The sequence below is a fragment of the Orbicella faveolata genome, unplaced genomic scaffold (assembly GCF_042242905.1).
Source record: "Orbicella faveolata isolate gen_17 unplaced genomic scaffold, um_ofav_v1 contig_3, whole genome shotgun sequence".
NCBI classification, from domain to species: domain Eukaryota; kingdom Metazoa; phylum Cnidaria; class Anthozoa; order Scleractinia; family Merulinidae; genus Orbicella; species Orbicella faveolata.
The window spans coordinates 5,425,886-5,449,367 of NW_028301558.1; the positions used below are offsets into that span (position 1 = coordinate 5,425,886).

The window sequence follows — 23,482 nt, forward strand, 5'->3', positions numbered from 1 at the left end:
ACTCAACACGCTTAAATTAAATAACTTTTTGAGAATGCCATAAAATATAAGCGAAACCAAGTAACCCCCAGTCTAGTTTTCCTCTTTTGACAAACAGAAAGTGTGAGGCTGAGGAAGTACACCGGTAACAAAGGTTTAAGGGAAACACGTGCGACTAACTCGCTGTATTACTTTCAAAAACTGAAAACTGTTCTAAAAGAAAACCAATCAAGCCTTAATGGTTCTATCCAGTAGAGACTGATCTACAGATTATTATTAAACCTCTTACGAGACTTCAGAAAATTTTTAGGTAAGGGCAAGAGAGCATAAGGGGTAAGAGAGAGGCCTTATTCCTAAGGTAATTTCTCTCGTCAGTTTTAGATCTCTCCTGGGGCCCGTTTCTCGAAAGGCCCGGAAACTTTTTGGGCCCGGAAAGCCATAGCAAAATCTCGAACCTTACGATTACAGAGCTGTTTTATTCACATTTTCTTAATATAAACAGAGGTTCTCTTCTTACAAGAAGTTTCAGGCGTATACACTTCTCCGTTTTTAGATATGAACTAAAAGTGGCTTTACGGGCCCGAAAAGTTTCCGGGGCTTTCGAGAAACGGGCCCCTGGTTTCGGAAATTCCAGAGAGGTCTAGAAAGATCCAACCCTGTGACGCAGATTTTGCCCAAGTGGACAGCCCAAGAGGCTCTACACGCATTCTCATGCGGCTTCAAGAAAATGTACCCGAACTGCGCATGACAATATGCGTAATCGGCGACAAAAACTGGGTACCATATCTAAAAATAACTAGAGCGATTTCCTTGAGAATAAGACCTACTTGAAATATTTTAGCTGATCAATGTCATGACAGATCTGACATAAGGCGGCGTATAATGTTTGATGTCTTAGTACAGTAACAGCTTAGGTCTAAAACACTGAAGAAAAGAATAGGCAATTTATATTCAACGGTTGTGACCTAACTGCAAAGAAAAATTGATGACCTTAAGCGGGTCAAACACGTTCAACAGCTTTCTTTGATTTTATTGATTTAATGGTTGGAATTCCAGTTATCTTAGTCTGTGACCTAATGTTCCTTAATCTTACACTATTATTCGAATCAATGACAGAACAAACATCCGTGAAGAATTAAATAATATTATGGAAAAAATTAAGCATTGTTTAGTAGCTACAGTATATGCAAAGCTAAAAATAACCCTTTGCACATGAAAAAAGTCCCAGTAGTTCACCTTAAATTTACGTATAAATACTTTCACGACACTTATAATCGAAACACTGATCGTTACTGCCTCTAAGTTTTGATAGTCACTTTTGTGTACATGCTTGACCTTGTCTTCCCCCTGTCAACGATGTCTGCGGAAATTGAGTTTCTAGCCAAAAAAGGTCAGCCAAAATTCAATGTGTTCTTGCTCTTTTAAGCCTCTTTTACACCTTAGTATTCGACTTTTCATTTGTGTAACAGAGCTGATTGCAGCATCTTCCCAGGGAGTCCCTTTGAGCGGCGAATGAGCGGAGCATTTGCTATAAGCCGCGGGTAAAACAGCGGAAAATTATCCGGTAGTGCTAAATTGTATCTGCTTCTTTCCAGGCAGCATTTCCGTGGCCGTACTACTCTGGTGTGTCTTGGAAACTTCTGCATTTCCTTGTCTTTCAGTAGCCTTGTGTTCTTGCAATTCAGATATCGCACTTAATCTATTCCCGGCCAAGACCTGTTTAGCCCAGATTTTATCTTCCATCATTCAGTTGACAGTTCAATGGTCTGAACTGCGGTCGTCTGAGGTCTTCCGTGAGTGTTCACCAGATATAAACCTCACATATTAAGAGTACAAAAAGCTCCTTTAACAATGCACATTAAAAGACAAAATAAACACCGATAATTTATTTTTACTGAAATACAAGATGTCCTCTTGTTTCTATTGATTTTACTTTTCTCATAAAAGTGACAAAATTAATACCATTTTAAAATTGTTTTTAGTTGGCCAGAATATCGTTGTAAAGATTTTAAACTCGGCACTGGACATACTTTACCAAAATTAAGCACTGTTCTGATAAAATACGATACAATTACTCTGCAATCAACTGAGAATTCTTTACACCTTAGTAAACGACTCAGTTATACCGGGAAAGCCGGAACTCTCCGGCAAGTTCAATTTAAACAGCACGTGAGAACTCACAAAACATCAATTTTGCACGTGACAACATCTTTACCATGCTAGCTGAACTTGTGTGGCCAGTAATTACGTAACAAGCCTGTCAGCACCTGCATGGAGGTCGGCTCAGCTAGGTACAAGTTAGTTTTTTTAAGGATTTTATTAGCAATAGAGGTTCTTCCGTGGAGTAATCTGCATGTGTCAAGAGCGTGAGGGATACATGGAATGTCGGGAGACTTGAACCGGTCGGCTTGTATTTTTTACAAAAATTACGAAATAACGGGGATGTCTGGCCATGTTGAAATTTTACTTTTGCTGGGTTTTGTCCTAAAAGAAGCATCACGTGTACAACTCGCTGACAAAAACCATCACCTGGCAGCGGTTGCCGCTTTATAATACACTTTGCCCGAGGTCACTCGACCCGCAGCTAACCGACTGCAGGAGTACCCGTCGGATCCGCTCCGCAAAATATCCGCTCTGCAGACTAAAGTTGAGCTGGCTGGGAATTTTAGTATTAAACAGAATCTTGCTGAGAATTTAGCTTATCGAGAGCTAGCTAACTGGAAAATTTTTTTTGGTGTTCAAATAGCTTACACTGTGGTTTTACTAATCAGTTCTGGCTGGAAATTACATTCCGGATGCGATCACTGACTGAAGTGTGTCACTTGACACTCTCTGACTGCTTGACCTTTTGTTTGAAAACATGCTTACAATATAATGTTAGTTGTTTATTAAAGTTTTATTTACCAGCAAACAATAGAAGTCTGTTCTGCTGTCATTTATAGTGTGAAATTAGATCGGTTTCTTTTCCCTTGACGTTCCTTTTTCCCACGTTCAGTTGCATGTTTCACCACCGTTGATCCGGTCGCGGAAAATCATCGTCTGTTCTAGCTGCTTTCATGTTCTACCTTGAGACAACTGGTTATCTGGTGATGACGTTTGTTGGTTCGTGCAGTCTTTTCACATTTTTGCCTGAGGCCCGGTGAGACTCGGGTAACCTCGTAATATTTTGTAACTAAAACATTGTTCCCGTATAATTTTGTGTCCAACGGTCGGTTTCAAGCGCGATCAGATTTTGCCGACCAGTTGTTTGAGGGTTTGGCAGCCAGAGAACTCTGAGGACTCCACTGATAAATTCAAAGGTTCAGGTAAGAACTACTTTGGAGTTGAACTAGCTGAATCAGCCTATATATTTAATATTCAGTGATAATGTTTAAGCAATGTGTGCGGGAAAAGCCGGCGCAGGTTTTCAAACTGTATTCGCCACTGTATTGTATTTCAAACCCAACGGAAAGTGCAGCTTCAGTGAAGACAGTGAAAGCAAGAAAAGGCCTGATATGTCTCAGAACTTGGAAGGGTTTTCGAAATTGTCAGTGCATTCAGCCACAGTGATCCTACTTCCAAGTGTAATTTCAATTCTGTAATTTTAACGACCAGTAAAATCCGATCCCGGTGCTGCAGTCGATGATGACCGCTTTTTAACGCGTCGAACGTTAAAACATGAGCAATTGAAACACATTTGCCGCGTATTGGACAACCGACGAGATATTGAAATGATTATTTTTTCCCGGTGTAAGAAAGTATTGTTTCCATCGGTTTCTTTACTGAAGTCCGATCGTGTTCTTTATATAACTGAAGGCTGATTATCTATTGCTGCCTTTTGGTATCGCCGAAAATTTGCCCTGAAAGAGCTGTTGACCAACACACCTGATTGATCTAGTTCAGTGCTAATTGTACTGTACTTTGGGATTTAAAAGGGAATACAAAGGCTTGCCATGTCAAAGGTGAGAAAAGACCAGAAGGCAATCATGTCATTCCAGATTTCGTTCTTTCGGTGTCGATAGCGCCAGGACAATAATGTGTAATTTAATTTCTTATGCGTTCCCATTTGTTAACGCGCGTGTTTTTCGCACATTCAGTTTCTGTTAGAGAACAAGTTATTTTGCATGCCTGCGTTGTTACCGGAAATGTAGACATTTCGCCTTATTGTCCTTCTTTTTATGATGGCACAGACAGTGATTTTGTGGTGGAACAATCATCGCGCGGTTTAGTTCATGTAGCTTAGGCAAAGCGCGAAACATGGCACACGAAAAAATAGGGGAGGGGCGTGGCACCAGTTCACACCATTCACTGAATTCACGCTTCTGGGTTATAGTTTGATGACGAAATGAGCGGTAAAAAATTATTCCACAATTATTTTTCTTAAACAGTTAAATCCTTGCTTCTTTGACTTGCCCCAGGGAATGTAATTTTCAGCAATGTAACATCAGTTAAAATCTAAGACATTTCATTGAATTCTCTCATGAATGAGCTATTTTTGTGAACATAGTTCTTGATTTAGATCTTACATTGAGGGGCCCGATAGTATCACCAGTTTTGTATATTATTATGTGTCCGTGGCTGTATGCGTATTTGGATGCATGTGTGTGTGTGTGTGGACGGGGGGAGGACGCCGATATAAGAGGGATTGTGCAGTATGTTACATTTTCTAAAACATATCATTTTTCAGGTGTAAAATTAACTGCGTGAACTATAAGAAGCACAGCTAAAGATGCTGCAAACGTTACCCGATGTCATGGACTGGTACCCGAGAAAAGATGAGCAAATTTGTTGATGAAATCACGAGATTAACTTTGTGAATCTTTTATGCTGATCGTCCAGTGTATATTTATGACATTACATTGATCTGATTGATACATGTTGTTAACGAGTTAACGAGTAATGATGCTGTTAATAGCAATACTTTTACTATGAACGGCCTTTAACATTTCAACAATGCCGGGGTCTTTGCTCCGAAACTTTGCACTTAACTGTGTGAAACTTTTACGGTGAACGGCCTGTAACATCCCAACAATGCCGGGGTCTTTGCTGCGAAACTTTGCACTTAACTGTGTGAAACTTTTACGGTGAACGGCCTGTAACATCTCAACAATGCCGGGGTCTTTGCTGCGAATGTTCGCACTTAACTGTGTGAAACTTACGGTGAACGGCCTGTAACATCCCAACAATGCCGAGGTCTTTGCTGCGAATGTTTGCACTTAACTGTGTGAAACTTTTACGGTGAACGGCCTGTAACATCCCAACAATGCCGGGGTCTTTGCTGCGAAACTTTGCACTTAACTGTGTGAAACTTGCGGTGAACGGCCTGTAACATCCCAACAATGCCGAGGTCTTTGCTGCGAATGTTTGCACTTAACTGTGTGAAACTTTTACGGCGAACGGCCTGTAACATCCCAACAATGCCGAGGTCTTTGCTGCGAATGTTCGCACTTAACTGTGTGAAACTTTTACGGTGAACGGCCTGTAACATCCCAACAATGCCGGGGTCTTTGCTGCGAAACTTTGCACTTAACTGTGTGAAACTTTTACGGTGAACGGCCTGTAACATCCCAACAATGCCGGGGTCTTTGCTGCGAAACTTTGCACTTAACTGTGTGAAACTTTTACGGTGAACGGCCTGTAACATCTCAACAATGCCGGGGTCTTTGCTGCGAATGTTCGCACTTAACTGTGTGAAACTTACGGTGAACGGCCTGTAACATCCCAACAATGCCGAGGTCTTTGCTGCGAATGTTTGCACTTAACTGTGTGAAACTTTTACGGTGAACGGCCTGTAACATCCCAACAATGCCGGGGTCTTTGCTGCGAAACTTTGCACTTAACTGTGTGAAACTTGCGGTGAACGGCCTGTAACATCCCAACAATGCCGAGGTCTTTGCTGCGAATGTTTGCACTTAACTGTGTGAAACTTTTACGGCGAACGGCCTGTAACATCCCAACAATGCCGAGGTCTTTGCTGCGAATGTTCGCACTTAACTGTGTGAAACTTTTACGGTGAACGGCCTGTAACATCCCAACAATGCCGGGGTCTTTGCTGCGAAACTTTGCACTTAACTGTGTGAAACTTTTACGGTGAACGGCCTGTAACATCCCAATAATGCCGGGGTCTTTGCTGCGAATGTTTGCACTTAACTGTGTGAAACTTGCGGTGAACGGCCTATAACATCCCAACAATGCCGAGGTCTTTGCTGCGAATGTTTGCACTTAACTGTGTGAAACTTTTACGGTGAACGGCCTGTAACATCCCAACAATGCCGAGGTCTTTGCTGCGAATGTTCGCACTTAACTGTGTGAAACTTTTACGGTGAACGGCCTGTAACATCCCAACAATGCCGGGGTCTTTGCTGCGAATGTTCGCACTTAACTGTGTGAAACTTTTACGGTGAACGGCCTGTAACATCCCAACAATGCCGGGGTCTTTGCTGCGAAACTTTGCACTTAACTGTGTGAAACGTTTACGGTGAACGGCCTGTAACATCCCAACAATGCCGGGGTCTTTGCTGCGAATGTTCGCACTTAACTGTGTGAAACTTTTACGGTGAACGGCCTGTAACATCCCAACAATGCCGGGGTCTTTGCTGCGAAACTTTGCACTTAACTGTGTGAAACTTTTACGGTGAACGGCCTATAACATCCCAACAATGCTGGGGTCTTTGCTGCGAAACTTTGCACTTAACTGTGTGAAACTTTTACGGTGAACGGCCTGTAACATCCCAACAATGCCGGGGTCTTTGCTGCGAATGTTCGCACTTAACTGTGTGAAACTTACGGTGAACGGCCTGTAACATCCCAACAATGCCGAGGTCTTTGCTGCGAATGTTTGCTCTTAACTGTGTGAAACTTTTACGGTGAACGGCCTATAACATCCCAACAATGCCGGGGTCTTTGCTGCGAAACTTTGCACTTAACTGTGTGAAACTTTTACGGTGAACGGCCTATAACATCCTAACAATGCTGGGGTCTTTGCTGCGAAACTTTGCACTTAACTGTGTGAAACTTTTATGGTGAACGGCTTTGAACATCCCTTCAATGGGTATTTATGAAATTTTTACGGTAAACTACCTCTAGGAATGTGAGTGTCTTTGGTTGTTTAGCTTTCAAGTTAAATTAATTTGTGAAAGTGTGTTGACAGTGCTTTGCAGTCTTGGGTAAGGCATGGATCAGTGACATGGACTGAGATGGATCACCAACATTCAAGGTATGTATTATCAAGATTTTTTTTACTCGTTTTATGATAAAGATTCTAATGTGGTTTATACACTTTTATCTCGCAATTCTACAGTGGGAAGCTCAGAGAAGACAGTTGTCCAAAGAAAAAGAAAAACACGTTTTTCAGTACTTTTGACGTAAACATGGTGTTACTAATCAGCACTAAACCAGCTCCCATTGGTTGTTTTAAGGAGCTGGCATAACCCTTTATTTTTCAAAAAAATCATTAGAAATAATTGTAAACTACTAAATCGGGGTAAACATATAAAGTGTGTTGCTGTTGTTGAAATTACAATCATTATTGGGCTAGCAATGTAGAAGTAAGGCCGATATGTAGTAATAAAGGACTTCAATATTATTTTTTGTTCATTTCCCTTACAGCGTTATATAAAAGTAATTTTACAACAGGCATTTCTTTGGTGAAAGCAAGTTTGATCTGAATGTCTAGAAGGATTAGAGGGATCTTATTTTAAACATCAGTGTGAACCTTTTTAGATGTCAGAACGTAAAGTGCCAAACTGTCACACGTATGCTGAACCTGGAAGGCATCTGAAGTATCGGAAAACAACGTGCTGGGAGACACCTTGTCCGATCCGCTTAAGACATAAATGGTAAGTTGTATTGTTTTTAAGTGATAACATAATCATAGTGTAGAGTTTGCTCATAGCGGCAAAAATAACCACATATTGCTAATTTATCTCTAATAATAGTCAACAGACGATAGGCTGTTGAATAAAGGTCCTAAACAATGCGTTTGTTTTTAATCTAGGTCAAAACGCTGGCCAGCACATTTTTTCGCCAATAATTGCCTTGCTGGCATTTACAATGTTACCCTTTACTGCTGGCTGGCTACTTGGCTAATTGCCATTTTTCTAGCTCGGTATTCAAAATTTTCATTATGTCTGGCTGGGAGTTTTATGAAATAAAGTCGATCTTGCTAGCAGTGAAGAGCGGATATTTTTTTCCCAGGAAAGTTAATCATTAATGGTAATTGACGTGGGAGCACAGAATCAGTGCTTGGGAAGTCACATATTAAATTTCCAGTTAAAGTGTCGTTGGGTACTCCTGCGACTGGTGTATTTGAAACACTTGTCAATGGTTTTCAGTCGAGCGAAATCTCCGTGACGGTTGAAAAGCACTGAACCACACGGCGAAAGGCGTAACCTCGGAGGTACAGAAACTAGACTCTACAGGAGCGAAAATTGTTAGAGTATGCACCTTGTCAGTCACATTTGCCACTTGAATGAAAGATACCCACGAATAAGCACCTCCTTAGAATAAGCGCCCTCCGTGACGGCCAAAATTCCAAATAAGCGCTTCCTTTCTTCCACTCTCTGAGACAACAGTTACAAAGGTTGAGTATAGTATTGATTCAATTCAATTCAATTCAATTTTAATTTAAACTCTCACAAACATTAAGTTTACAGAGATGTCAGAACAAAATAGAATACATGTAAATATATACAAATTACGTATAGAAGATGATAAATAGCACTAATGAAATAATTTACAATTGTGATTAAAAAATAAAGTGTTAAAGAGAGAAAAAAACGAGATAAAGGAAGACAAATAGTTTTAATACAAGGTTGATTGTGTGAAGTTTGGGACACCTAAGTAGTTTATGGAACTAATGAAGTAGGAGCCCCAAAGTAACTAAATTTAGCAGAAGGAATACAGAGTTAAATAAACAATTTAGGTTAAAAGAGTTTCTTCAAGATCTAACTACAAAAAAATTAATTACATTTCAACTTAAGAGCTAGTAATATTATTATAACTGTCAATCAATTTTTTTTATATGGTTTTACGAAATCTAGAAAATGGAGTAATTTGCTTGAAATATATTGATCATATTTAACCACCTGAGCAGTATTTTTACAACCATTAACATTGGGCAAGGAAGGGGATCAATTTCTCACTAGTGGAAAAGGAAGTACATTCCTGGGCCTTTCCTTAGTATTTGTTTTTGAAAATATATTTTTGCCTCAATATTGTTTTTTAATAATGGATTGGACTATTCAGTTTCCAGTCGTATTCCACACCGCAACAACACGTGAAAAGATAGTTTTTCCTAATCATTCGATTGAAGGGTGGGGGTGTGTATAAACAAACAGATCTTTGCACCTGCCAAACCTGTCGTCTCTTGAGCAAACATGATAACCAGTCAGGTTTTGTTTAACACGTGAAGAACTTCAAGATGAAAAGAGAAGCACGTGATAAGTATCAAGAAAAATTACCCAATACCGCTTAGTGTACGTCAACTGTATTGAGTGCTGAGAGCCTTTCTAACTAAATACTATGCACTTCAATAGAGCATGCGCACAGAGCGGCCAAACACGTTCGGTCTCCTTGAAAAATGAATATAAATAAAAGTGAATTAACGTACATGCACGAACGTTGCTTAGATCCTATTATCAATCGATGGTTGATCCAGTTTCTTAACCTTTATAATTTTTTTTTTCTATTTTTTTTTAATTTTCGCGTAATTAAAATACTTATTAACTGGGAAAATAAACTCAAAATGTATGAATTTCCAATATTACCCCTAGTTCACCCCGGTTAAGCGGGAGACATGGCCGCTAAAGACATCACTTGTCAAAATTGCGCGACTGTTAAAAATACAATTTCCCCGACCAAATAAATAGAAAATGTCAGATATAGTAGCGGCTTCTGGCGTGAACTTACAACCGTCCTTTCCACTCACTTTAAAATACCGTTGAGATCACAGTCACCCCAAATGTTTCTTCCAGCCTTCAATGGTGTTATATGTTAAATTATTTCAATTTCCCCTGACTTTTCTTCTTCAAAATGTCAATTTTCCCTGACTCAAAATATAGTTCCCTGACTTTTCCCTGACCTTGATGAATTTTTTTCCCTGACCATTTCCAGGCCTGTGGCAAACCTGCGGACTGAGAGATTCACGTGTAGACGCGCAGGTGGAAAGCAAGGCCCGTGTTAACTTGACTGAAACATCAACAAACAATCGACCGTAATTTTAATTTTCATTTCTAACAGCTTTGAAAGATTTACGTTAACAGGTCTTACTCCAAATCGAAATCACTCCCGAAAAACAACACGACTCGAGTGATCACAATATATCGAAATATATCATCTACAAACATGGATTCTTCGCGTTAGTTTTCGCTTTCCTTGGCAATTTTACCGAGAACTATAGATAAGTTCTAATTATCATAACGCCTATAACTGTACTCCATAATCAGCAAATTACATTAGCACAAACTACAAAAAATTAAGTTAAAAACATTTTGTCTAATAAATCATTTACGACTTCTCGGGAAACATTCCTACAACAAACTCTAGCACGAGTTAAAATATGTAAACTTATTAAGTCAAGATTACTCGACCGCTTACCTAAACACAAACGTTTTCAATTAAAGTTCCAGTTTTTAGTATCGGTAATCAACGAGATACATCCCTTACGCAGCGGCCTTCTAGACAATACCATTACAAACTTGTCTCATAAAATCCTTGCTTCATATTACCGCATTACCATATAATCTTATTACATTCTGATTCTCAAGCTTTTCTTTCTGCAGAACTTGAAAGTCCGATACGCCAAGGAAGCCACAAATGAACGAAAACCCAAGATCCTAACCAAATAATTTCAGACAAAAGTCAATGGATTCTTCTTCTTTTGCGCTTCTTTGCAGCCTCAGCTTTCGATTTCTCCGCGTTGAACACGAAGCAGAGGCCAAGGAAGCGGAACTGAGCGCAGCCTCCTCCCATGGGGTCCCCTTGAGCGGCGATTCGGAGAAGCTTTCACTGTAAGCCGCGCGTAAAGCAGCAGTGAAAGCAAAACGACGCCTTCGTAGCTTAGCACCAGTAACGTTGGACTGAACCTGGGAGTCTTTCAGTTCGTTTTCAGGCGGCCTTCTCGCAGCTGATCTATGATGCGTCTTAAAAACCACTGCCACAGTTCTTCTGTTCCCAACTTCGTCTTCTTCTCCTATCGTACTGAGTCTCCTTCTAGTCAAGAATTGTTCGCTTGGGATCTGATCTGCCATTGCGATGATTTCAGTCCCCCAGCTAGCGAGGTTATTGTTGTTTATTTGACAGCGCAAATGCATGTTCATAGTACATTACACAGTTAAATACACAGCGATAATCTGTATAAAACTTGGTAAAAGCCTGCCAGGTCACGTATAGACTAGCAACACGTGTGAACGTTCATCAAATAAATGTTACGCGTGACAGCTTCGTATCCGACAACTATTTCCGTCACTCTTCCGTGTTTAAATTTCATATAAGAACAAAAAGTAAAATAATCAAATCGTCCCAACGGATAGCAAAGCGTCTCGAGTTCACATTAGTTTAGTTATCTCGTCTCTTATTAACTTAAGGAACTTGCAAATATAAGTCGATAATTTTACTGTTTTCTTTTCTGTCAAAAATAGACATACACGAGCTTTCACTCTCGCGGCCAGCCGCGGCCATGCACATATATCGGAAACAAAATAAACTGTTAACATAAAAAAAAGAGTTAAACACCTACAGGATTAGTTTGGAATACCAACATGGCCACCACATTTTATTATTTTGGGACACGAAAACAGGTGTAAAACACACTATTAAAAGGGTGTGGGTTCTGACTCGTCCCCAGTCAGCTCTTTAGAGTCTATTAAGTGGCCAGTCAAGTAAGTCTAGATGAAACTCCTCGTGGACGCGGAGGGGATCGTGGGAAGGAAGAAGAAGAGAGAAGGAAACGCCGGGCGCTTTCCATTCGACCAAAAATTCCGGTGTGAATTTCCGGACATTTCCATGGGCGAATGGTACAGACTTTTCCAGTGTGGAAAACGACAAGCCGCACAGTTTTGTTCGCTTAGAATTTTTCACTGACTTCGAGGTTTAAATCGCAAATATAGAAGCAAACAGAACACTTATATGTCGAATTCGTGACTTTTTATAGACCACAACAGCATGGACCTTATACAAACCACAACGGCAGCGAAAAAGTCGCAAAACAAAGGGTCTAATGAGTCGTACAATGGTTTTACACGCCTTATAAATCTTTGTACACTTCTTAGCCAACCTATGCAAAACAAACAAGTACACCACAGGGGCATTATTTTTATAAAACGCTTTCTTCACGAATTTAGCTGTTGCTAGTATTTTTCGACATCTAAGTGGAAATATTCTAAAGTATTTCAATATTCGAATACGCGTCGCCGTCATCCTTGCGTGAGATGTCCAACTCGCTGTCATCGTGGTCAAAAGAACCAGCGCTGAATAGAAAATTGCGAATTTGCATGATTTCCGAAAAAGAGGACAACCTCGTGAGGTATACCCAAATTTTCGAACATATTTTCCTGGAAATTTCCGTTCCAGAATTTTCGGTTGAATGGTTCGCTTTTCGGAAATTCAACAATTTCCGGATTTTCTGAAACTTGTCCCTGGAAATTTCTGTACCATTTGTCCCCGTTTCGAAAATTTCGGAATTTTTGGTCGAATGGAAAGTGCCCCACTTCTCGATTCTTCTCTCCTGCCATAACCCCTGACGCTCGCTCTCGCGCTCCCGCTCACGCTTCCCTCGTTGATATTCAATGGATCTCTCAAGAAACGACTGAGAACAAGGGTGACGGATGACGTCACAACTTTCGAAATGAACGTGCTATTTCTGACTGGGCAAGTGGAATCAGTTGCTCCGGTAAATCTTCGTGTACTATTCGGAGACCGTTCCGGTATTTTGCTTTAAGTTTCGCTCGTGATGAGTGGACTGAGGTCAGGTTCTCAGAACAGACAGTTCATGTTCGTCACATGTACATTTATTGCAACTTACATACACTTCAAACGCAGACTGTTTTTGGCCTCGCCAATAAATAAATTATCCAAAAAAATCCATCCACTGGATACTAGATGGCATCTAGTATCAAGATGGTAGGTTTATGAGAATAACAAAAATAATCATCTAGGCGATATTTAGTTAATGTATACCTCAGAATTCTCATGAAAATTATTGAGGAGTGTTGCTAGTTTGATAAAAGGGAAGTGTTCTTGGAGGTGATAGAAAAATTATAGGTGGAAAAAGTCAGGGCATATTACTGCGCCTGCGTATGTTGGTTTATGCTTATGCTCATGCGCTAATGTGAACCAGCCTTGAAAAGAAACTGGTGCCCTTACCGGAAGAGATTGAAAAAATTAAACTGACAAGATTTCAATTAAGAAGAGTCAAACGGTAAAAGCTCGTTACTTACGCCTGTGCCAAATTGAAGGTTTTTCGTTGTTGAAGTCTGTGTGACGAACTAGGGGAGCGATAAGATGTCATTGACGTGGGACATGCTTGAAACAAAAGCAATCGAGTTTCGTTATTAGAGGGCGTATAACAGAAATGATAAACTTTTTCCTTACTGAGATGGGTAACAAATGCGAGACGTTTTCGTTATTACTGCGTGAAATCATATTGATAGTTTTTCGTTATTTTGACACGCGTGAGAATCAAAGCGTGCATCACATCACGTTAACCATCGACTTAACGCAGATCCTCACGTTTCCAGGCCTGCAGTACGTGATATTTGGAAATTAGCACTTTTAATATTTAAAGTTATTTCTATTTGCGCCTAGCTGGGAAAATAACTAGCATTGTTCCTATTAAACCAATTATTCTCACGGGAGAATTATGAAATTCCACCTTTTTTTACCCCTCTCAAAAACTGAAACTGCTTCCTTTAATAACGAAAATACATTAGAATAATAAATATACTTTCCCTGAGACGATAAAGTTTGACTCGTTTTGAGCAATGACAAAGCGGATTGCGTTCAGAATCCCTGCAATGTTTAATAGGAAAAAAAAGTAATTAAAATCTTCGATAACAAAATATCTATTTTACAATATTGCAAATTAAAAGCAAACCGCAGTCACAGAGGACAAGTATAATCACATAAACCTCGTTTGACACCTCACTGAAGAATATGCCACTGCGTTTTTCTTTAATTTGTTTTTTTTTTCATTCAAGGTATTGAAGTTAAAACTCTGGCTGGGGGAATTCACTGAATATGATTCATTGAAACCAAAAGAATTTAATTCGAAATCAAACCTAAAGTAGATTAAGCCAAATTTTTAAAGAGTCTAAATTAGGGAATGTCATAAAAACATGATGCGATTTCTGCGAAAATCAAGTACCTACATCCGTCGCCGGTTTAACCTTGAACTACAGACTTAAATAATTGTATTTGCACAGCACTTTCTTTTCCGTTAAGTTTCATGGTTTCTGTTCGGCTTGACATGCAAGGAAAAAAAGTCCAGGATCCTCTATACGCCTTCTCTAAACTATAACACATTGTTTGTAGTCCCCGCGGAGTGAAATATTGCGGTTTGGAAAAGCAGTGTCACTCGTTCCGGTGAATAAAAGCGGAAAACAGCTTGCTAGACAAAGCCGGGTTTTATTGAGTTGAACTAAATGAATTAAACGGCTTACCACCCGGTGGCAACGAAATTAAAAGTAGCTTTTGTTTTCAAATATACGACCTCAAGTGTAAACTATATTTTCCATTTTAATGTAACACATCGATGTTTCAGCTGAAAAACAGAATTTTCCCGACGGTTTAGCTCACCAAATAAACTCCATAGAACCAAAACATTAGCAGCTATCTGTTGATAATCGCAGACTGCTTAAACAAACTGGCACAATCGAGGAAGGATCCTTTCAACTTTTACGTATCATCTTGTCGCGATTTTGCAATTTGATTTACGAAACTATCACAGCTGTATCGGTTAGACACAAAAGCACTTAAGGAAAAACTCGATTAAATATTCATGCGTGTCCGCTGTACGTGATCACGGAGAATTCATAATGAGCTATTATCAACAAACTCAGCTTTTAGCCAATCACATTGCAACCATAACACTTGCCTAAAGGGTTTTATACAGCCTGTACAAAGTTTCGAAATGTTAAAACAGCCAGCTTGTGAAGTGGTTTAAGCTCTCAAGGAGCTATTTCCTGCAGAGGGTTGCAAGCGAAAAACAAAACTCAGGCCATCTTGGAGTTACGGGTTCGACTTGGCTTGGCAAAATAACCGGACCTCTATCATGTGTCGCTCAAGCCAGAATATTCATTCAACTATGAAAGAGAGTAAACGTGATTCTTCGACAGCAAGCAGTGAAAGTGACAATGTTTCCATTCTCGACCAACAGAACACAGAGCCAACAACAGCTACCAATGAACGGCCCTTGCAAGTTGAAAATGTCAAAGATATCTCAGAGAAGGACGCAGTTTCGTCAAGCGAAACAAGCCGGGCTTTATTGCTAACAAGAAAAGTTTATCACGTAAAAGATCAGGACATTAGCATCGCGCTTGCAACTTTTCCAGAGTTCTTTCCTCAAGGACTGGTCATAGACCAGGATATGTTAGCTCAGTCAGAGAACCAAACATTAATAGACAAAAGACTCTCTGTTAGGAAACAAAATTTGCAACGTGAATGCGGAGGACTGGTGCTGTGGTACATCCGGGAATACGGGCTTTAAACTGGTTAGTTCATGAAGAGGGGAAAATGTTATTTGCAGCTACAAAGCTTTAACTGACACTATGGGTTTTGAAACAATGTCAGCTAAGAATAACTCGCGAGTGTTCTCAATTTAATCACGAATAAACGCTAAAAAGTTGATCAGCCATGTTGATCGTAAACTCAAATTTGCCAAGAAGAGCTACAATGTTTTACACAGCTAATTGAATATAACACGAACGCCTTTCCAGTTAACGCATTTTATTCTTTTGCTCAGCGCTTTTTTCACTGCCTTTTACACGCGTTAAAAACCGCTGACTCTATCTCTGTTCCACCAGCACACACCCGCAGCATGAATACAAACATTCATTAAACGACAATACAATCGTCAGGAAGCATGTTCGTAGCTCTCGTCTCAGCTTTTTGAGTCCTCTCCCAGACAACAGCCGCTTATTATAAAGTTTTTTTCATAGCCCCATGTGAATTCAACTTGCACTCTTTTAACTCCTTCTCTGTAATCCAACTAGCCTTAGCATCAGGCCTTCCTTAAGGAAAGGGAGCGAGGGAATTCAGGCTACAGTCCCATTAAACTCGGACACCGTACCTTTTTCGATGGTACGCGGTTTCGAACAAACGCTGGATCCACAAGTCAAGATCCACAAGGTTAAAATAAAAGCCCAGAAGCGTTTATTCTGATTCTTTTCGATCGAGAGGGTGTAGTAATTTTACTGAGCAACCACATTATTCAAGTTCCACTGATTTCGTTCGCTGCCGACGGCAATAGACAAATCTGAATGACGATTAAGAACAGTTGCGTACTCTACACCCAAACCAAATTCTTCGTGACTTGTTTATTTACTCAAGACGATGTCGATGAGACATTGTCTACGTGATACTCTACTCTTGTTGATGTTTATGTGAAATTTCAGGTTTAACGGCCCTCTATGAGACTTGCCTGCAGGGAATCATGGTAGTTGTATTCATCATCTTAGACTGGATATTTTGTTTTGATGAACAAAGCTAGCATCATTCCTTGTAGGCGCGTCTCACAGAGAAAATTGGCCATTCAGTGAGCTTTACATTTCTAGTCTCTGTTCTGGAAGGAGTACATCTTTCACGTTACGTGCATGACTGCACAAGTGTAACACAGCTGCAAAGTTGTGCTACGACTACAAATTTCAACGAATATTTCGTAAGTTAGCCAAACGAAACACGAAGAACTCTAACGAGTTGTTCCGAATATGGTCGAAATTCATCGGAAGCCTTCCGAAGATGATTTATGAATACGATAAGAAGACTCCCGAAAATTACTTAAGTTTATCCGGAGGCTTCTGAAGGCTTCGTTACGAGTGCCTGTCTATTCCGAACTATTCTCGAAATCAAATACATTAACGCTAGCGTTAACGCGTTCGATCATGATGAAGAAAATATACTAGCTACAACGAAAACCGGGTCAAATATTCACTCTAGGATTGCAATCTGACTTAGAGAGGAAGAACTGGATTTTTGGATTATTTCAATAAATAATTTCGATTTTGCCTTCACCACACAACCGAACACACTCAAAGGTTGAGGCATGGGCGCGTTGGTCAGCCAGGCCCAAGATATGTTTTATTTGCGACAATAAGCTTACAACAAAGTGGATGAGAGATACATCAAGTAACGTCCTACATGCGCCAAAGCCGGACACGGAAACCCCAAAAACCTCTTGTTAGGAAAAATAGGGATCGTGTACCCCCGACCAAATGCAGTGGCGCCACCTTTGGGGTTTTAAGGTTGACCTACAGACAACAGAATGAAAAAACAAATCATATGACGCTAATTACACAATAAAAATAAACCTTATGGGAAAGTGCTAGTGGCAAGGCTGACCGTAGAATGTCACAAGTTTCTCAACCGTCTCTTTTTACAAACGTACTACCAATGAGCCTTCGCGTACTACTCTCCCACCCAGTTCTCTGTTCCGTGTCGGCAAAATATTAATTTATGTCAATACCGATTATCACAAATTACATTGTTGGTTATCGATGGTTACACCTGTGGGTTGCTAAGAACCTTGTGGGTAGTAACTAGGTCAACTGGAGAATGGTACGGATGTTCGGAGCCCTCAGCCTTGTTTATTAGGCATAAGTACTGAGAGCTGATACAAGGTTTTAAAGTTTACCAATGGAACGCCTGCCAAGATCTTAAACTCTTGGGGAAAACGTTTGCTCTGGAGTACCCATACGTTTCCCCAACTGATGATGAGATCCGAAGTACTGTGCCCGAAGGTGTCTGTCTCGCGATTGGCGATCCTGTAAGTCCACGTTAGCGTTTGAAAAAAATTTGAATCCCTCAGAGAGCAAATGAGACGGTTGACTAGCCGTTTCAAATTAATCGAAATAATAACGACATTGTAATATGTAACGCTGGTATACAAGGCTGGTTGTACACTTTAAGCATTCATTATTGCGTCTTGTTCTTACCTTTGGTTGGATATGTGATGTCACCCACAAGTATTCCTCGAGTTTTAAGACGGATTCCGTTTTCATTGCGACAAACTGCACTCTTCTTTTTCTCATCCCACTTCTCCAGGTCTCGCAGATTGCTGTACTCTGAAGACAGCATACTGTGTCAGTTACCTGAAAAGAGGACAGACAAATTCAATTATACCTCAGTTTTCATCTGAAGTGTGCAAACCAGTAACAGCACTACAGCTGGTCAATAATGAAGTGGGAGTTATAAAATACAATACAATACTTAAGTTAGAGGCGTCACGTCTAAGAGCTGTACAAGCTTCGGCGTTCAAAATACGAACGTGTATTCCTAAAATACGAAGATATACGTGAATTTATCATACGTTCGGAAAAGATAAGATTAAATATCATTATTTAATAAATCAAAGGAGTTTTGGCTTTGATTCACTCAATAGTGATGAGGTTCTTCAAAAAAACCTTTCAAATGGCGAACTCTTCACTTCACGGACATTCCCAGCCAAAATTTGGGTACCCTGTGATCAGGCGAAGTTTTGCGCTTGCTTTAATCGTAGAAAAATTAGCCTTTTAAGAATTGCAGCGACGCGGTGTCCTGATGGAAAAGATTGGACGATCCAGTTTGACCTCTGAGTGCGGTCAATATGTTTTGTTCTTTGGCAAGACACTAAACTCTCACAGGGCCTCTGTATTCATCCTCAGTACTAATATGGTATCCAGGTTGCAGGGGGAGGGTAAAAATAATGCCGACCTAGTCGCGTTATGCTATAGAAACCAGATATAAGTGCAGGCTTGATGGACCGCTACGCTTGAACGCAGACTTCGAGACATCACCTCCCTGTCTGAGTGAGAGAAAACGTTTATAGGCTCTTACAAATTTGATGATGTCGTCAAATAACAGTGCCGCAGTCCCTATCGACTCTCGTTCTGGTTTATCAGCCTCCAAGTTGCATTACTTAGAATAAAACTTCTTTTCCGATATACTCTGAAAATTATTTTTACATAGCACGCAGTCTCAAAGTCAGAAACACCTCTTGGCGCCACAACTTAGGTGAAGAGAGGGTATGCCCGATAGACAAAACCGTCTTGGCTGAAGATCGAGTGAAACGTCTTCCAGAAAATACAGTATATGGTCCATTATTTTTATAAGATAATCATTTCACTAGCCTGAAAAATCCCAAAAAAAAAAAAAATTCGGCGAGCGAAGCAAGCCGACGAGCGCGAAACCACAGAATTCGGGGGGCGAAGCGATCGGGGCGCTCAACGGGAGTCTCTGTAGGCTAAGCGGAGAGAGACTGGGCCGACTATTCCAAGATAATTCACTAAGGCATACATCAAGTGTTTTTGAAAGTCCCATCGGATACATTTTGAAGTCACGAGAAAAATATGTCGGGGAAAACAGCTGGTAGGGCTCTGAAGGCAGCCATATCTGGGGGAATTTTAGGCTCTCCTTCTCTTGTTTATGAACCGGGAAGTCCAAAACATGCAGCGCTTTTTTACGATCTCGAAGAATTTGAAGCAGGACTGGACAGAGCAAAGGATGCTTTTGGAAAAGGTAACGATGAAATTTATTTAGCTCTTATTAACCGAGTTGGAGGTCTGTATGGGAGAATCTTGACCGAGGTCGTGAGTACAGACCGAACGCAGTGAGGTCTGTACACACGACCGAGGTCAAGATTCTCCCATACAGACCGACGTAGCTCGGTTAATAAGATGTTTATTATATGGCAAAGAAGAAAACTTTAGTTCGTTTTATGTAACTGGTTTGCTGACATTTTACTTGCGAACGGCGATGAGCTTAACATAAACCTGCCGAAATTTGCTCGTCCTCTTTACTTTTTTTTTGTCATCAGGCTTTTGGCACTTCCATAAATGATTGAGAAGAAAATAAAAAGAAAATGGTGAACATTTTTGATTTTGTATTTTAGTTTGCTACTTTTTCAACGCAAAATGAAACCGGTCTAGATGCCGGTCTAGATGGGAAAATCTAGACCGCGGTCAATATCGATTTCAGCCAATCAAATTCGTGAATTCGCTAGTTCCCAGTCTTTGTGAGACACAGCCATATAATAATGTAACCTTATTGAATTGCTTTCCAGCTGTTTAATCTATTATTGGTAGTAAAGTCTTGATAAATTAACAATAATCTCCGTTTGGCGTAGAAATATCTCCGCGAACACTCCCACAAGCGAAGCGACTGGAAAACAGACAGCTGGGCTTCGATTCTCCAAGGACAATAAGCTTAATATCCTGGTATATATTTAATAATTAGATTATGAGCTCGAGATTTCTATGAGGTGATAGTTGATGAGGCCGAAGGCCGAATCAACTATCACGTCATAGAAATCGAGAGCGAATAATCTAATTGTTTTAGTAGAATTCTTACTAACATTCACTTCAAATAATGGTTTCCAATTATTTCTTGACGTATTTATTAAACTTATTACGCCTGAAAAAGATCGCTCGGATTGAATTGTCATTTAAAATTGAAGTTGTGTGCGTGCGCTTCAGTTTTTTAGACTATTTCAACTTTTTTGAAAGTCATTTTAAAAGCCAAGAAACTGTAAATGTCCTTCATTTAGACTTCAGGAATTTAACTACCCATTTGCATGAAAATTTTCCTCCAAATCTTTGGGAAAACGAAAAAAACATTGCCATTTCCTAGACAACCTCCAGCCACTGCACACTAATGGCTGATAGTGTTCAATGGCTCAGCCAATCAGATTACAGTATTTGCATTAGTATACTGGTAGAATTCTACCAATAAACAATTAGATTATGAGCTCGAGATTTCTATCATGTGACAGTTGATGAGGGCAGAGCCCGAGTATCACACATAGAAATTGAGAGCGAATGATCTAATTGTTTTAGTATAAATCTACTAGTCGTTCAAAACTTTATCCAAATCCTCTTCACAGGCATTTCAAAAACGCCAGGAAGCGGCTGTCATTTTGGTAAAAACCGTACACTGCTACACTACTCACCATCTATCACAGTATTTGTTTAATAGAAAGTGAGTAGCATAGCCTATCAGAGAATGGCATTCGTGATAGAACACTAGTAGGTTTATACTAAAAGAGCTTATAAGCACATGAGCTTATTTGAAGCCAAATGCCAAGGCTTTACTGCTTATTTCCCTGATTATCTAAGCAAGACCTCTCATTTTGTTAGAGCTTGGCAAAGTTGTGTAATAAAAGTAACAGTGCCTTAGGCTTACTTTAGTCTGAACGATCCTTACAAGATTTTAACTTATTTGTTGTCTTGACATTTTTCTTTCCGTGATGAGAAATCATTTGTCAAATATAATATATAGATTTAGGCCAGCCTAAAAGCGTAGCTCCAGGGCTGGGTTTGTTCAGAGCTCGATCAAGCTAGCCCAGGATAAAGTAGAATTTTGATTTGAGTTTTGTAACTTTGTGGTGAGGTTTTCTGTATATTGTTTGGCCTTCTGTTTTGAGTTTTAATAATCACAATACAATGTATACACAAAACAAAACAGCACAACACATTTGTATAGAAGATAAAGTTATATTTCGGGTAACTTTTAATCCTGGGTTAGTGTTAACTGGCTTTCGAACAACACGGCCCTATTTTCAACAATCGAAAAACCAGTGCTTGGTCAGCAGTCAACTTCTAAAAAGAACGTGACCTCCATGAGCCCTAAACTTAAGGTTACTTCAAACCTTCGTGGGGCTACTTTTTCCAAATTTTCTTTTTTCCAACCAAATTAAAGTTCATTATTCAAGGTAACATTTTCCAAAAAACGAAAAGAAAATATTAAAATGCGCACGAGTTATTGGGAAAAAGAGTTTTTTTTAATAAAAGTTAATAAACCGTCAAGGTGTCATAATCCCCAAAAGGCATGGACTCGTCAGCAACCTTTTCACGGCAAATGGCTTAATCCAGAGATCCTATATCAAATACTTTCAATTTGAGATTTCGTGTCCATCAAGAGTGTCTTTTTCTGATCACACTTCAGCAATTGTACCTCAGTTTCTTTTTGTTTTGTTGCACATTGCTTTTCTCCATTTTGCCCCTTATTGTTGACCACTGGCCTAAAACGTATGCGCCTAAAATGTGACTGAAAAACTATTGCTTTACCGCAAAGCTCAACTTTCCATACTGTGAATGCTAGGGGCTCTGTTATTTCATTGGCTGGCAGCATTTTGAGTTGACATATCCCTCTGAGAAGGCATGACATGTTTATAAATCTTTAGAAGGCGAAAACTTGCACTTGTTTTTCGAGAGAATCCCTCCTCTAAAAAAATCAACAGTCTTCCGTGAAATTTGGCCAGAACATGCACTGATAGATACGGAACAAAACGTGTTGGCGAATTCTTTTATTTCATATAGTTACTTTTCTCGTGGCGATCTCTAACACAACACATTACGCAACTTTTTCAATAGTGGAACTTGACAGATCTATAAAAACATAACCAATAGAAATGAAAGAAAATGCTGACACCCTTTGAGATATTGATGCTTTGTGATCAACACTGCACAGTTATTTTGCATCAATGATCGCATTTGCTACCCAATTAATTCGCCTCAATTTCAGTCGGTCGTTTTGGCGCTAACGGCTTCTGCCGCCTTAGGAAAGCAGTCAGCAAAAAAGAATATAATTTTATTGAATTCTACATTTTATAACCTTTCTATTGATATATAGTTTGTGGGGGTTTCCTTCAAAACAGCGTGCGTACGAATTTTTTCTGGAGGACACCCGCGAAGGTTTGAAGTAACCTTAAGCCCGCGATATGGTCACATGATACTGGTCAGCGGATACCATGTTTTGACAGGTGTCAATTGATTATAACATGGATGTCCAATATCAAAGACATACATGGTAAACCAAGGCTGCAAGTCTCTGCCAGCCTATTATTTGGAGTATGGCCACCATGTTGCATGACTCCGTCGTCGTCATTGTCGTGCGTACATGCCCACAAGCAATACCGCTAGTCATGATAGCCATGAGAAAATCAACTCATGGGTTTCCTTTTCTTTGCCATATGAGTGTGGGGCTCCGTTTGGCAGCCCTTTGGGCCACCTGAGCTCTGCTATAACTGACCGTAAAGTAAACATGCAAAGTGTTCATTTTTAAAGCTAAAAAATAATTGTTTTTAATTTTGTCAGTTTTAAGGAGGGTGTTCTTCAATGCATAGAAACCTAGTAACATATTATTCAGGCCGTTTTTTAAATTTCGGCCCTTGAAAATATTGCTTTGTTTATGTCCAATTTAGGGAGTTCTGTCGGTGAAAGAAAGAGTTCATGTATTTCACAGGGATTTTCTTGAATAGCAAAAGGAAAAAGTTTGTGCGGTCATCAGGGGCAGATCTAGAGGGAGGGTGCAGGGGGTGCACTCCCCTGAGATGAAG

At 39.9% G+C, this 23,482-nt stretch overlaps 1 protein-coding gene and 1 long non-coding RNA gene across 10 annotated transcripts in view; one reads left to right on the forward strand and one right to left on the reverse strand.

The window, feature by feature from the left end:
- LOC110068157 (uncharacterized) overlaps positions 1–23,482 on the forward strand; it is a 58,477-nt gene that overhangs the window by 16,599 nt on the left and 18,396 nt on the right. Inside the window, exons 1-3 of one of the 5 annotated variants that reach the window (XM_089298021.1) lie at positions 539–3,284; positions 4,646–7,174; positions 7,681–7,796. The exons of 2 other annotated variants lie outside the window; for them this stretch is intronic. Coding sequence is in view for 1 of the 3 variants with exons in the window: in XM_089298019.1 (XP_089154145.1) it covers positions 19,497–19,665 (169 nt within the window). In the remaining 2 variants the exon portion in view is untranslated. Of the gene's footprint in view, positions 1–538; positions 3,285–4,645; positions 7,175–7,680; positions 7,797–19,385; positions 19,666–23,482 lie in introns of those variants that run through there. 2 more of the 5 variants (XM_089298022.1, XM_089298019.1) reach the window with 2 other exon arrangements.
- The window catches only part of LOC149106168 (uncharacterized), a 35,925-nt gene continuing 22,076 nt past the window's right edge, over positions 9,634–23,482 (reverse strand). For 3 of the 5 annotated variants that reach the window (XR_016209805.1, XR_016209807.1, XR_016209806.1), the window contains exons 2-3: positions 18,105–18,260; positions 9,634–13,965 (exon numbers count right to left, since the gene is read on the reverse strand). This is a non-coding gene — a long non-coding RNA (uncharacterized LOC149106168). Of the gene's footprint in view, positions 13,966–14,120; positions 17,421–18,104; positions 18,261–23,482 lie in introns of those variants that run through there. The other 2 variants (XR_016209804.1, XR_016209803.1) reach the window with 1 other exon arrangement.